A 14,954-nucleotide genomic window follows, 5' to 3' on the forward strand; every position below is an offset into this window, starting at 1 on the left:
AAAGAAAGAAAGAAAGAAGAGAGTAACCAAGCCAAAAAAGAAATCTACCAATGATAACAAGCGCTAAAAACTATACACACACACAAAAAAAAGAACAAAAAACAAAAATGGACAGACAGAACCGTAAGAGAAATGGTAAAAACAAAGCTATATGACAAAATCACAGAAAGAGGCATACACATACACATTCACAAAAAGAGAAAAAGGAAAAAAATATATATATCTATATATATATAAAAAAAAAGGAGGAAGAGAGCCACCAAATCAATAAACAAATTGACCAATGATAATAAGCTCTAAATACTAAACGAAGATAAACATAAAACCAGAAACCAGTCAGTTGCATACAGCAAACCCCAAGTCTACAGTTGCTCCCAAAATCCACCGCCTCTATTTTGGGATGATTTGTTGTCTATTCAGGTATTCCAGAGATGCAGGGTACATCAAGTTGATTGTGGAGATTTAATCCGCTGCCCCTGAGGCTGATGGGAGAGATTTCCCTTTCTCTTCTTTGTTTGCACAGCTCCTGGGGTTCAGCTTTGGATTTGGCCCCGACTCTGCGTGTAGGTCGCCGGAGGGCATCTCTTCCCCTCCCAGACAGGACAGAGTTAAAGTAGCAGCTGATTAGGGGGCTCTGGCTCACTCAGGCCGGGGAGAGGGAGGGGTACGGATGCGGGGTGAGCCTGCAGCCGCAGAGGCTGGTGTGACATTGCAACAGCCTGAGCCACACTATTTGTTCTCCTGGGGAAGTTGTCCCTGGATCACGGGACCCTGGCAGTGGTGGGCTTGATAAGTTCCTGGGAGGGGAGGTGTAGATAGTGGCCTGTGCTTGCACACAGGCTTCTCTGTGGCTGCAGCAGCAGCCTTAGCATCTCATGCCCGTCTCCGGGGTCCGCGCTGATAACTGCAGCTCATGCCCGTCTCTGGAGCTCGTTTAGGTGGTGCTCTGAATCCGCTCTCCTCGCCCACCCCGAAACAATGGTCTCTTGCCTCCTAGTCAGTTCTAGACTTTTTCCTGGACGCCCTCCCATCTAGCTATGTTGCACTAGCCCCCTTCAAGCTGTGTTCATGCAGCCAACCCCAGTCCTCTCCCTGGGATCTGACCTCTGAAGCCCAAGCCTCAGCTCCCAGCCCCCGCCCGCCCCGGCGGGTGAGCAGACAAGCCTCTCAGGCTGGTGAGTGCTGTTGGGCACTGATCCTCTGTGCGGGAATCTCTCCACTTTGCCCTCCACACCCCTGTTGCTGTGCTCTCCTCTGTGGCTCCGAAGCTTCCCCCCCACCCCCCCCGTCTCTGCCAGTGAAGGGGCTTCCTAGTGTGTGGAGACTTTTCCTCCTTCACAGCTCCCTCCCAGAGGTGCAGGTCCTGTCCCTATTCTTTTGTCTCTGTTTTTTCTTTTTTCTTTTGCCCTCCCCAGATACATGGGGAGTTTCTTGCCTTTTGGGAAGTCTGAGGTCTTCTGCCAGCGTTCAGTAGGTGTTCTGTAGGAGTTGTTCCACATGTCGATGTATTTCTGATGTATTTGTGGGGAGGAAGGTGACTCCTCCTCCATCTTGAAGGTCTCCTCTTTTGAAAATCTTATTTTAAGTTTCCTTGAACTTTATTTTGATATATTTGATCTTTTTAGGCCACTAGTGTTAAAAGGCAATACCAGTTTAATCATTTCTCAAACAAGAGTATAAAATATGATTCAGACAAACCTTGGAACTTCCCAATTATAAGGGACTATCAGAAGATTAAGCTGTGAATAGTCTGTGTGTGTGTGTGTGTGTGTGTGTGTGTGTGTGTGTATGTATGTGTTTGTGTGTGAGATATGTTTTTGCAAATTTTATAAAATGCTTTTCAGAATCATATGTATTTTTTTCTATTTGCTCTAAAAATTTCAGAAGGTTCCTATCAATTTACCTATATTTATTTTATTTTTATATATGTATATACATATATACATATTTATACAGATTATGATGTATACAATACATATAATTTTTACAAAATGAAATTTCAGGTTCATTTTATCATCTGACCTCTAATTGTATTTCAAATATCCACTGTACCCTCCTAATATCTACAATTATAAATTTCTGAGATCTTGTCCTTTTATTTCATTTGTATCTTCAACCCCTTTCACTGGCTCACTGTCTTCTACCAGCAGCCTGTGTCATTACATCCTACCTCTTCTTTCTGTTTGCATCTGGTTCTCATAAATCAATTCCAGATGAAATCAAGTAATCTTGCCCTAGTACGCCACTACCTATATAATTCATCCTTATCAGATCTATCCAAGCTAAACATTGGCCCCTGGTATTCTGATTCTTCTCATGGGATTCAGGATTAATTGGGACCCTCTGTTATAAGTAGTAGACTATCTCCAAAACTTTGACCTTTGTCGACAGTCTTGTTCTCTGACCCTGGCTGTAGGCTAAAACCTATATTCCCAGATGTATATTTCTAGAAGTGTTCAGCTTTTTGAACTTTCAGCCATGTAGTCACTAGATCAGATTTCCATATATCGAGTCAAAGGAGAAGTTAATAAACATTGAGGACAAGGTCTATTGGTATGCATTATGGTTTTATAGAAAGGTGAATTAAACAATTATTTCTGCTCTCAATTAATTTGTAACTTAATAGAGAATATGGCAGAAGTACATTGATAATAATAATAATATAGAGTAAAAATGTGCAATAAGAGTGACATACTTTTATCTGAGCCTAATGAACTGAGAAAAGATATTTTTTTTAAGAGTTCAAAATTGATTGCCTTCTGCCACTATGGCTGAATGTAAATAAGTTGCTCAAATTCTTTGGGTCTAAAGTTCTTTATTTAAAAAATTAAATTGTAATACTTACTTCATGAATCTGTATATTAAATGAGTAATACATATATAAGATACTCATACATATATCTGTTATCAAATAAGTGTTCAATAATAGGCATCTATAAATATATATGTGTATATGTATTTGCACATATGTTTTTCAATTTTTATATAAATATGTGGGCTAAGTTTACACAGAATAATTAAGACTTGAGTTTTTGACATACTAATATTGAGGCTCTGGAACCAGCAGAAAGTTCTGGACCAAAGATAAAGTAATAGTGAACATCATGCAGCACTTCACACGGGCTATAACCACAAAGATGTTGGGAAACAGGAACATAAGTTCCAGGACCACTTTTTCACATAGTTAAGAGGAAGGGTTCAAAAACAAGCAAACAAACACAGAAAAGCAACAAGAACAACAACAAAAACAAGACTTCATCATTCCATTAGGAGATGAGGAAGCACTAAAACCTGTGTGGGCCAAGGACTAGGGAACTTGTGTCCTTCATCCGAGAAGAGTGTGTAGAGATGAGGCTTACTCACTTGAAATCCAGGGACATTGCTGCTTTTTGTCCCTTGATTTCATCTCCCTGCCTAAAGCTGAGAGAGAGGGCCTTGTGGACCTCCTGCTATAGTGGACAAGTCTGAGGCTGGAGTGAGGTGTGCGGTGGAAAGCCCCACCCCCAAGAATAAATGAAAAATATTGGAGGCAGAGTTCGGAGTAAGTTAAATCTCAGTAAAAGACTTAGAAATGTAGAACGTTGTCTTTGTGAAGTTTCCTTGTAAAACTTTAAAAAGTAAATAAGACCTTCGTGCACATCCCCTGGGGCAACAAGAAAGTGAGGCCGCTGTAGAGATTGTGCTTCACTCTATTAATTCTTGAAGAAAATAGGAAGAGAAGAACCCCAAGTGCTTTGAAAGTGGGCTGAAAGAGAAAAGGGGACTCTGGGCATGGTTCTTGGCTTAAGAAGATGTCCCATGTGGATATGGGATTACCTATGGGGCCATTTCTCAAGCCAGGCCCATCTGTTGTCGCTGGTGCGCTTTTAAGATCTTGTGAAAAAATTATTCTCTGGTATGGAGACCGTGAGATTGAACTTGCTGAATATTTTCCTGGGTAAACAATGTTTTGTTCTTTTTGCTTACTAATTCAGAAAACACATCAACAACAATATTTATGTAGTTTATAGACAAGGAAAGAAATCACATGTTCCTGACCAAATGAGTTAGTCATCATTTTATGAGGTTTTCCATATGTGTGTCATCAGACACTTTAGAATACCAAAGATGAAACCTTTGTTTGGCAGTACTGTGTTATTTCTTAACAAGTTTAAGCACTGTTGATTAGACAGCATATCAGACATATTCAGGTCTTCTTTAAACTCTCACTGTAAATTTTTAGATTTTGCATTTTTAAACTTTCAATTCAATGTCTTCCACAAAGCTGTGAAAGTTTTGAAAGCTAAGTATCTCATATACTTATAACTACAAAAAAATCATTAAAAGAAAAGAATGATTCAAAATCTTTTCCTGAATAATATTATCATAGGATTGACTTGAAAGTTTTGTGGAGGAACAAAAATCCTGAGAACTATGACACAGAAATCTGTAGGATTAAAAATGGACCTTTTAAAGGCCAATATTCCATTTTTTTTGTTTGTTTCTAAAACAAGTACAACAACAAAGAGTACTATAGAATACGTTTTAACTATGTACCAGGCACTATCTTAAGCATGTTACATTCCCCTCAACACCTCTTTTGAGGTAGGTTCTATTTTCATTATTCCCATTTTGCGTGTAAGGAGACAGATTTAGTGAGTGGAGTACAATGTCAATAAAAGAGATAAAAGAGCCCTTCACGTCCTCTGGGGCATTGATTTAGTTATCCCCTCTCTCAATTCATCAGATGTACAGCCTCCTTCCCATGATATCCCCTACTGTCCACACAAAAGCGCAGATATCCTCTAGTTAATTTTTTTAATGCAACCAGTGGGAGAAATACTAACATCATTCACATCATTAACTTCCATTTCATCAAACTGTATGTAATTAAACACATTCAAGAGCTTTAGGCCAAACATTGGCCAAAAATAATACCGCAGAAAAATTGATTTTGGTTTTAACACGTGCTATGAAAAATTCAGAATTCGTGACCAGACTGATGTCTCCAAATGCTCCACAAACAACCTCGACAATAGCTAGGGTCCCTCACAGATGGACCTTTTTCTCTAGCTTGTGCCTCGTGCTGGGGATCGGCTTGTCCAGAGTCCCAGAGCATCTCACTGAGCAGTACCTGTCCAGCTGCTAACACCTTATGGCTTTTTGCCAACGGTCAGCAGCTCCACATTCAAGTCAAATCCCAGCTCCATTCCTCACTAAGTCTGTGGCCCTAAAATAGTTGCTCAGCCTTTCTCTCAGTTTACTTATATATAAAATGGAGATAACAGTTTTACTAACTTATGAAGATTAGACAATGCAAGTAAACTTCTTCAACCAGTACTTGAATACATAAAGACTCAGTAAATATTTGCAATTATCATTATTAATATGTTGAGTGAGATTTTAAAAGTATTATTTTAATGTGCTTCTTCAGTGTTTATAATACTTCCAGATCTATTCTGGGTGTGAAATGTTTGTGACATCAGCCTACCATTGTTTAAGTGACTAGTAAAAAGGCAATTACAGTATTTTAATATTTGTAGTCGATTATACAAAAAAAGCAAAAAGTGAGAACTAGTTTTCTTTCCTTTAATGTAAAATCAAACACCTAAAAAGTAGGATTTCTGCAGTCATGAATTTAAAAATATGTTAATGTAAATGGAATGCTTAATATAAATTACATCACGGAGAAGGATATATATGGCAACAAAGATCAGCTTGCAGCCTAAATTTAATTGCATAGGTTTCCGGGAGGTATCATGCCTCATTACACTGCCCAGTTCAAGTTGTCTTACACATTTTTTATCTAACGTAGAATTTGAGCTTCCTTACATAGAGCACAAAAATACCAGATCACCAAAACCACTGCATTCCATAATTTTCTAGTCTGTTGATTTTGGTTCCTATACATTTGAGCATAAAAGCTGATTGGTATTATGCCATCAGTAATAACAATCTAATAGGAAAAAGTTTGAAAAGTAGTAAGAAAATACTAACAAATCACAAGAATATTATTACAAAAAAATAATATTGGAAGGCTGTGAATCTCAACACCATTCTGATACTAAAGAGTTACTCCATAAGCATTTTACAGAGAAACAAATGAGCGAGTGAATGAATGGCTTTATTAACAAAATGTTGAGTACTAGAAATAAGTAGAATTTAAACTTCGTTTAACAGGAGATAATTTTATGGGAGAAAGAATAGTATCTTAAACAGAAAGTGAGAGTATCCAGGGCTTTATTTTATTTTACATAAATACAATTAAACAGACTTTCATTATTTCTATTTAGGGAAATTAAAGTTTGAAAACTGATTTTGAAAACACAACTAAGGGCAGATGATTTGCCATTTACCTGTGGGACAACCCACAGAGTCTAACCAAATATGTCATCTGACCTTCACCACAAACAGTCTGCTAACCTTGTGTAGTACAGACCGTGTACTCCAAGATTTTGTTAAATGCTGGCTTTTCACTATATGCTGATAACGGAACTGGGACAGGAAATAAAAATGAATTGTTTCACATTTACCTTAAATATTCAATACATGCAACAAAAATGATTTCAAGTCAGCTCATTGACATAGTGTTATTTCCAGCAAGTGGAAGATGAGAGTTTTGATGTTAACTTGAAGCTTTCTTCTTTAAGTTTTCTGCAAACAAATATTGTTTAGTACAGAAAAGGGGATTTAAAGGCCTCAGAAGCCCAGTTGAATTTTGTTGACAATAGCATTGAGAGTCACATCTAGGAATACAGTTTTTAACTCTGCCTTGTCAGCTGGCCAGCTATTCCAGGCCCAGGGGTATTCTCCAAATCTGGCTTGAGCTATTTTACTGTAAGTGCCTCTTTTGTGGCATTTAAATGATATTGTTGTGTTCTGCATTGCTGAATCAGCACCTTTAAAATAGAATAAGAGGTTGACGTATTCCTTTCGTGCAGTATCACTAGGAAAGAGTTGGAATACTATTCCCTAAATAAAAATATTTTTTTCTTGTAACAACACTAAAAATCACTCAATCACTTGCCTATGTGTTCCCAAATTTTACTTTGGGATGTTTTCTAAATTCTCTTCCGTAGTTCTGTCTACAGCTAATTGTTAAGTTTGCTATTATCTTTGTTATTTATGAACATTAAGACTAGATTTTCTTTTCCTTCTAGGATCCCCTGCCCTGACCGGAACTGGAACTATCAATGTCATAGTGGATGACGTCAATGACAATGTCCCCACTTTTGCCAGTAAAATGTATTTCACAACAATTCCTGAAGATGCCCCAACTGGGACAGATGTTTTATTGGTAAATGCCTCAGATGCTGATGCTTCAACAAATGCAGTAATCAGGTCAGTACATTTTCCTTTGTAAATTTTAATTATTTTTCTCATTAAACATTAGTCTTTGGACTAAATGCATACAATGCTTCATTTTGCTGAAATTCTGTAGCATTAACTCATAGCCCAATTGTGGTTGCTGAATAACCAACTATGCCTAAAATGAGGATTAAAACAATAATGATTTTATGTATTGTTCTAAAATTTTATCTTATTAATTTTATTTATATTTTTATTGTATCTCATTATTTTGTAGTTGAGGAATTAGGGCATGGGTCAGTGGGAGATTCTTCTGCTTCTTGTGGTTGACTAGTGTCACTTATGGTATTTACCTGGTGACTGTGTCCTAGAGGGTCCAAGATGGCTTCACGCGCATGCCTGGTGGCTTGGCAGGGATGGCTGGAACTTTAGGCTCAGTTGGGCCCCTTCTCTGATCTTGTGGTCTCAGAGCTTCTCAGTGTGGTTCTTCAGCAGGGTAGTTGGACTTCTTTATATGGTAGAAGAACCTCTGGGTTACAAGGACCTCAGGTGAAAGCTGCTAATGCTCTTACAGACCAGGCCTTGAAATGGCATAGAATCACTTCCATAATACTTTCTTTGTCAAAGCAGCCATGGCCAGCCAAGAGTCCCCGGGCTAAAACCCATCGGTGAAAAGTCTTCAAATGACTGTGCCATCATATAGTCAGATATAATAAAAATCCATGCCATTTTTATCTTGCAAAAAACTATTATGTTCACTTTAAATTGACAGACAATTATTACAACTTAAATGAAAAATATTTTCACAGAATAGTAAGTTGTTATGCCAACCTAAATCTTATTTACTCTGGCTTGATATGTTTTTAATGGAATATATATTTTGGATGTTAATCACTCCTTGCTATTCATGGAATCCTGAAGAAAATCCACTTTTTCCTCTGGTTAACAGAGCTTTTATGTATTAATTTTTATACTGACTATTTAAGTATTACATATTTAAGTCATTTACCTAACTACTGATGGACTCTCTAAAAGCACAACCTTTTATGTGTGATGTTAATTTTTCCATATGGTCTAACATGATCTTTTACACAGCAGCTACCCAAAAAATATTTATTTATATTCTTCTTTCTACCAGTTTGATCAAGTTATGCATTTTAATGGATGGTATACTTATTTTGAGTTAAACACTTTACATAACTTTTAATATTTTCCCTTCTAGTAAACCAGCCTGCATTAATTACTAGCTTATCTAGTTTATATCTTTGTTTCCCAGACACCCATTCCAGAATTTAGCTCTTATAGAAATATATTCCTTTTTTTTCCCCAACTGACCAAATCTCCATTCAAAACCTCACTTTTAATTCTTTTATGTCATAACATTGGAGAAAGTCACAAAACTGTATCAACAGGGTTGACATTCAAAGGCAAATCCCTTTCTCTGTGCTCTTAATCCCATCCCATTCGATTTCCCTCAAATCATTAATTCAGCAGTTACTACATTTTGCTCTGGATCTTCAAGTAATCCTTCTTTCCTTGATCATATCTTTATCCCTATAGAAATGCTCAGAATATCTGGTATTGAGTTCTGGTTCCTTTATTTACTTACATGACTTAGGAAAGTCATTTTAGTGTCTCTAAGCCTCGGTGTATCCATCAGTAAAAGTGGAGATAAGAATTGCTACTTTCGAAATTTGTGAGAATTAAATATATATTGACCAATTACTAGGTGCCAAGTATCATATATGGAATCAGTTAATATGTGCAAATGTCTCTAACACATTATTGGGACATGAAAGTCGCTAAATTTATACTAGTTTTTTTTTTTCTTTTCATCATTCTAATATCTATTTTATTCCTAATATATTCTTCCTTGAAAAATGTCTACAACATAATAGTGATTGGCACCTAAATAAATGCATTAAATGAATGATTCTAGTATTCTTTACGACTGCTGCTTTTCCTCACGTTTTTCACACCACATTTTTGAGAGGGTGGGTTACTGCCTCAGAGTTTTCTCTGGTCATTTATTCTTGAAAATCTCTCAGTCTTTCTCCTCCATTGCTTTACCAAAAAAGACTATTCGAAGATTCTACTGAAATTTATCAAGTCCAGTGATTTCTGAGTCTTTATTTTCCTTTGCCTTTTGCAATATTTGCACCACAGCTCAGCCTTTCTTATTGGCATCTTTTTTCTCCTCAGTGTCTGTGTAAATGTTATTTCTTATTTCTCATCCTGTGTCTCTGACCACACCTTCTAATTTGCCTTCTGTGTCCCCTCTTTCTCTCTCTCCAAAGAAATCTGGACATTCCCCACAGCAATTTTCCTCAGTCCTTTTCTTTCCTTTCTTTGTTTTCCCACACGTGTGTGTATGTGTGTGTGTGTGAGAGAGAGAAAAAGAGCAAAAGAGAGAGAGAGTAGAGAATCATCCATTTCCATGGCTGCAGCCATGAGAAAACTTACCCAGAAAACTAGACAGAAAACCTCTAAACCTGTTGTACCAACTCTGACTCCATCCTGGAGATTCCCACCCATCTTTAAAACTCTCTAGGAGGCACTTCTATGTAGAGGTTCTGTTGTCATAAGGACAACGTATCAGAAGCTCCTAACCTTTTCTGTTTCTCCTCTTGGTGTACTGCTCTCTTTTAATGATGTTGCTTTGCTTTCTTCATCCTCCCATCTTGATGGCTAACAATCATCCTCTCCCCCTACGCTCATTCAGTGGACAAGTTTTCATGTTTCTTCTTTCCTAATGCCTCTGGCACTCATTCTTTTCTGTGCATCCCTCCTGCCAAGATCCTAGTTCAGTCCATAATTACATCATGCCTGGACTATTATAATAAAAATTAACTTACTTTCCTGACTCTGGTTTCTAATCCCTCCAATCTATATACTACACGATCCTGTATAATCTTGGAGCCCTTACGATGTCCCAGATACTTTGTTAAGTTCTGAGGAGTTAAGCACTTCAGTTCTAATAAGAACACTTTAATATAGAAGGTAATTTTGCAATATTACAATGATAGTACCTTGGAACAAGTATAGTTTAAACACAGAATGTGTGGAAAGAACAGCATACTCAGTGATACCTGAGGAAATAAGTATAAGCTCCAAGTAACTGATGAATTTTGGAAAGACAGAGGAGCTGCTTATGGACAAACAAGGGATGAAAGACATTCTAGGCAAAGACAGTAACAGGTGCAAAGCCAAAGCCATGCAAAAACATAGCATCAGAAAAACAAAGCTGTTCAGTATGGTTGGTGTGGGTTAGGAATGGGCCTTGTATACCATAGGAGAAAATTCACATTTCTTTCTGTGTCTAGTGGGAGAAACAACTGAAATGTTTTAAGGTGGGCAATAACATGATTAGTTTATGTTTTATGACGATTCCTCTCAGTGTTGTAGAAAGTGATTCGGGTAAAGCAAAGCCTGAGTCGGTGAATGAAGGGAAAATGACAGTAACATGAAACAGCTAGCTCAGTGGCTCAGCTTTAACAATGATACTCCCCCCTCCTCAAAATCTTTCAACTTCCAGTTTGCCTAGGGCATAACGCCCAGTCTACATATTCCAGCCCCTCCGTAAACAGCTCCAGCATCTTTCCACGCTTATTCTGGACAAATGTATAGCCAAACTTTCAGCCTCACTGGATCACTTTCTGCTCCTGGGAAAAGGACCTGTGCTTTTCCAAGCACTATGGCTCTGTTCAAATCCTTCTATATCCTAGACCAGGGCTCTGCAAACAGCAGCCTGCAAGCCAAATTCGGCCCAGTGCCTAGTTTTGTAAATAAAGTGTTCCTGGAAAATAGCCATGCCCATTCATGTACGTATTGTCTGCAGCTGCTTTTGCATTAAAACAGCAAGTTGAGTGTTGCAACAGAGATCTGATGGCCTAAAGAGCTGAAAATATTTACTAACTGGTCCTTTACAGAAAAAAAAATTTGTTGACTCCTAGCCTAAAATACCTTCATTCTCCCTTTACAATACTATTGTAAGGTGGGTAACCTCTTTAAGACTTAGCCTAAATTTACATTTCTCCAAGAAAGGCTTTTCTATCAAAAGTGATCTCTTTGTCTTCTGAATTCCCAAAACAATGTTTCTGAGCAATTTCGTAGCACTTAAACATAACGCCTGGTTTTGTATTTACTTTTCCATGTGTCTTTCTTCCATCTAGGGTATAAGCTTGAGCACAGAATTTTTTTACCTACTTATCCATGTCTCTATTAGTTCATCCATTTACCTAAAGATGGATTATAAGAGATTATATATAATAGAGTATTATAATTATGTACGTATATATACTGTTATGTGTGTAAACCTAAACTTTGAATTCTTGTCACATACTAATTATGATGCCAAGTGCTTTTCAAAAGAAATTACATTTGATGCTCAAAACTACCAAATGAAGGGAATACATATATGTATAATACTTCATAGATAGAGAAGACTTAGAAAGGCTAAGAAACTTTATGAATTTAAGTCCTTGAATGAGATCAAAATTCATGTCCAAGGGAACTGTGTTCCAAAGTCCAGTTTCTAAACTATTACTAAATCACTGTATTCTAGCAGCCCACAGTGCAGTGCCTTATGACTGTAGCAAATCTCAGGAAGAGGTAAAAAAGTTTCAAGAAATCAAATGGGGATATTTCATCTTTACAAATGCAACAACAGTTGATTTAGATTTTAGATAATAATGATCAGTTTATGCCAATAATTTGAAACAGTAATTTCTTGAGTCAGAAAAAAAATTAACACCTTGTTGATTTGCATTGAACTAAATCATTGTAAACTGATTCTACATCAAACCTGAGCAAGAGCCCCTTTTGGCCTTAGCAAGAGCTACAGTGTGCCTTGTCTCACCCACATCGCCTCAGGCTGTGTCTCACCTTCCATCTACTGTAGGATAATGGAAAAAGTGCATGCTGAAGTCATAAAGACAGAAGTTCAGTCTCCATGTACCATTTATAGATTGCATGTTTCTCTGTGCAACTAGATTAGCCTCCCTTAGATTCAGATTCCTCATCGATAAAAAATGTAGTACAAAACCAAACTGTTACGATTGTTCTGAGGCTTAAAACAAAGCGTATATAAAATGCCTTGTAGTCTGCTGGGTACACACTAAGAACACGGTAAGATGCTGCAAAGTTGTAAAGAACAGTGTAGGTGTTTAGCTGTTAAGAATGTAGCACAAGACTTGATCTAAGTTCATAACCTTAAAAGAAATTAATGTGGACCAGAGAAGCAGGAGAGAGATGTATGAAAGGATGAGAAGTGAAACAAGGCTCAAATAATACAAGTGGGGAAAACCTGGGCATGTGATCTCAGCAGTCTATCCATTTATATTGTCCCCTATGTTTCTTTTATTTCTTTCTTTTCTGTAACTTACAAGAATAAATTTGATTGAAACTGGTATTATAGATATTGTGAGATACTAAAGAATATCTCATATTTAAAATACACTATTGATACACTTTTATTCTTTAATTTAAAAAAATAATAAATATATTACCTACTTTTAAACAGACAATCTTATGTGCAATAGCATAAAATAAAGAATAAGAATTTATAGTACAAAGTTCCTCTATGGATTATTTAGTTCACCCTGGGCCAGAACTCACATCATTTGCCTTTCAACACATTGTTCATTCTAATATACCATGGTCTTCTCACATACAAAGCATCCAAATCAAATTTACATGCATTTTGCATCCTTCTTATTTTTATTTGTTAATGCTTAAGGGAACAAATATTTGAGTGAACCTTGGCCTTTGCTGTCATAAAGCTGTAAGAAAGCTTGTGGCACTATGAAGCACTTGTTCCAACCCCTATTAACTTATTTGGTCATTTCTACACCTACCGATAGAAGCAAAGTTTCCCAAAGTAAAATCACATAATTCTCATAATCCAGGTGTCTACAGACTTTGTCCAAAAGGTAAGGCAGTATGATTATTTTATGAGTCCTGAATTTCTAACTTTGAGAAATCATTTACAAACCTTTGATATTTTTATTTTGATAAAGGGAATAGATATCTTCTACTCTGTAAGCGTAGTAATTACACTTTGTAAAGAGTCATTTCTGGTCTAGGAAATATAGTCAGTGCTTTTCTCACTCCTGATCGTGGCATGTGGGTGTGTCAAAGGGTGTTCAAATCTGAGTGATACCAAGTACTTTATCAATACTAAAATCATTTCTCAACCAAATTCCTTCTCTATTCTTTTTCTATTTAGCTTTCATTTTATAGAACCTCTATTTTTAAAAAAAAATAGCTCCCAATTGTTCATTATGTCTCTAAAAAGGATGAAGAGGCTGAAATGTTTGTTTTAACCGATGAACTTCATAGGAGAAATGTGCACTGGCTGCAATGCAAGGTTTTTTCCTGCTGTTTCTATTAGGCACTTGCTGTTGCTATGTTTTTATGGACACAAACCATAGGAACACCAGTTAGTTCCAACAAGGGCATTTCTTTGTTGGCATAAAGGAGAAAACTTTGAAAGATGTCTATTATCTCGCTACCCTCCAACTTAAAAAATTATGGACCACAGCCAGCTTCTGAACCTTCAAGCTTAGCTACTTCTTTCCTAGCTGACCTCTCAGGAATATATACAGACAGCTTTTTTCTTCAGAAAGAAGAGAGAAGCTATTCTCAGTGGAAACTCCTCCCCGCTAACCAATCTGGTTAACGTCAAAATATCCATGAAGATGTCATACCTCTCCTTACAACAAGAAAGCAAAGCAGCATGGCCATATGAGGAATAGCAAACGAGAGAATTAGTAACTAGGAATGTCTCTGTATAAATAATCAGTTCTTGAGTTGTTCTGGATAGTCAATATGTGTCAAATACAGTGTTTGGTCTTTAACGAAAAAGATCTTCCACTGACCTTTCTGGTATATTATGGCGCACTGCAGAAAAAATAATTTTTAGATTCATTTAACAGATGTTCATTTGTGATCCTGGCCACTGACCACAATATTAGAGCAAGGCCCTGATTTATGCTCTCAGGCTGGTTTATTTAAAACACGATAGTCTTCTGGGTAAATTCTGGGGACTTGCATGATTTAAGAAACCCACAAACCTTGTGAGGACCTGCTTGAGGTCATGGGATATCTCACAATAAAGATTGTTAATGTGATGTTCACATAAAATTTGAACGCGCCATATCCTTTCGTTGTTGTGTGATCTTACTTGTAATGTTTATCTTGACATTTCTGCCTCGGTCATTAAATTATAGTAAATAGATGTTGCAGCATTAAAACTGGAAGAAATATGCCCATGTCTGCTCTCTGCTTTAGTTATAGGATCATTGGTGGAAATTCTCAGTTCACCATCAACCCCTCCACAGGACAAATCATCACCAGTGCGTTGCTAGACAGGGAAACAAAAGAGAATTACACTTTAGTGGTCGTTGCCAGTGATACTGGATCCCCGGAGCCTCTTTCCAGTTCTACCAGTGTGCTTGTCACGGTGACTGACGTCAACGACAACCCACCAAGGTTTCAGCATCACCCGTATGTCACACACATCCCGTCGCCTACTCTTCCAGGTAACCAAACCAACTCGGAGGTCTCATAGATAAATAAAAACTATACATTGGACACTTCCTATAATTACATTGCTGTTATTTTTACGTGTATATTTCTGATATAGCCAAAGTTGGCAAATCCTCTAA

At 37.2% G+C, this 14,954-nt stretch overlaps 1 protein-coding gene across 1 annotated transcript in view; it reads left to right on the forward strand.

Annotated features, from left to right (window-relative positions):
• Positions 1 to 14,954, forward strand: part of FAT4 (FAT atypical cadherin 4) — a 170,621-nt gene that overhangs the window by 112,422 nt on the left and 43,245 nt on the right. Inside the window, exons 7-8 of the mRNA XM_059923561.1 lie at positions 7,140 to 7,320; positions 14,578 to 14,828. Of these exons, the coding sequence (XP_059779544.1) occupies positions 7,140 to 7,320; positions 14,578 to 14,828 (432 nt within the window). The remainder of the gene's footprint in view (positions 1 to 7,139; positions 7,321 to 14,577; positions 14,829 to 14,954) is intronic.

The sequence above is a fragment of the Balaenoptera ricei genome, chromosome 5 (assembly GCF_028023285.1).
Source record: "Balaenoptera ricei isolate mBalRic1 chromosome 5, mBalRic1.hap2, whole genome shotgun sequence".
NCBI classification, from domain to species: Eukaryota; Metazoa; Chordata; class Mammalia; order Artiodactyla; family Balaenopteridae; genus Balaenoptera; species Balaenoptera ricei.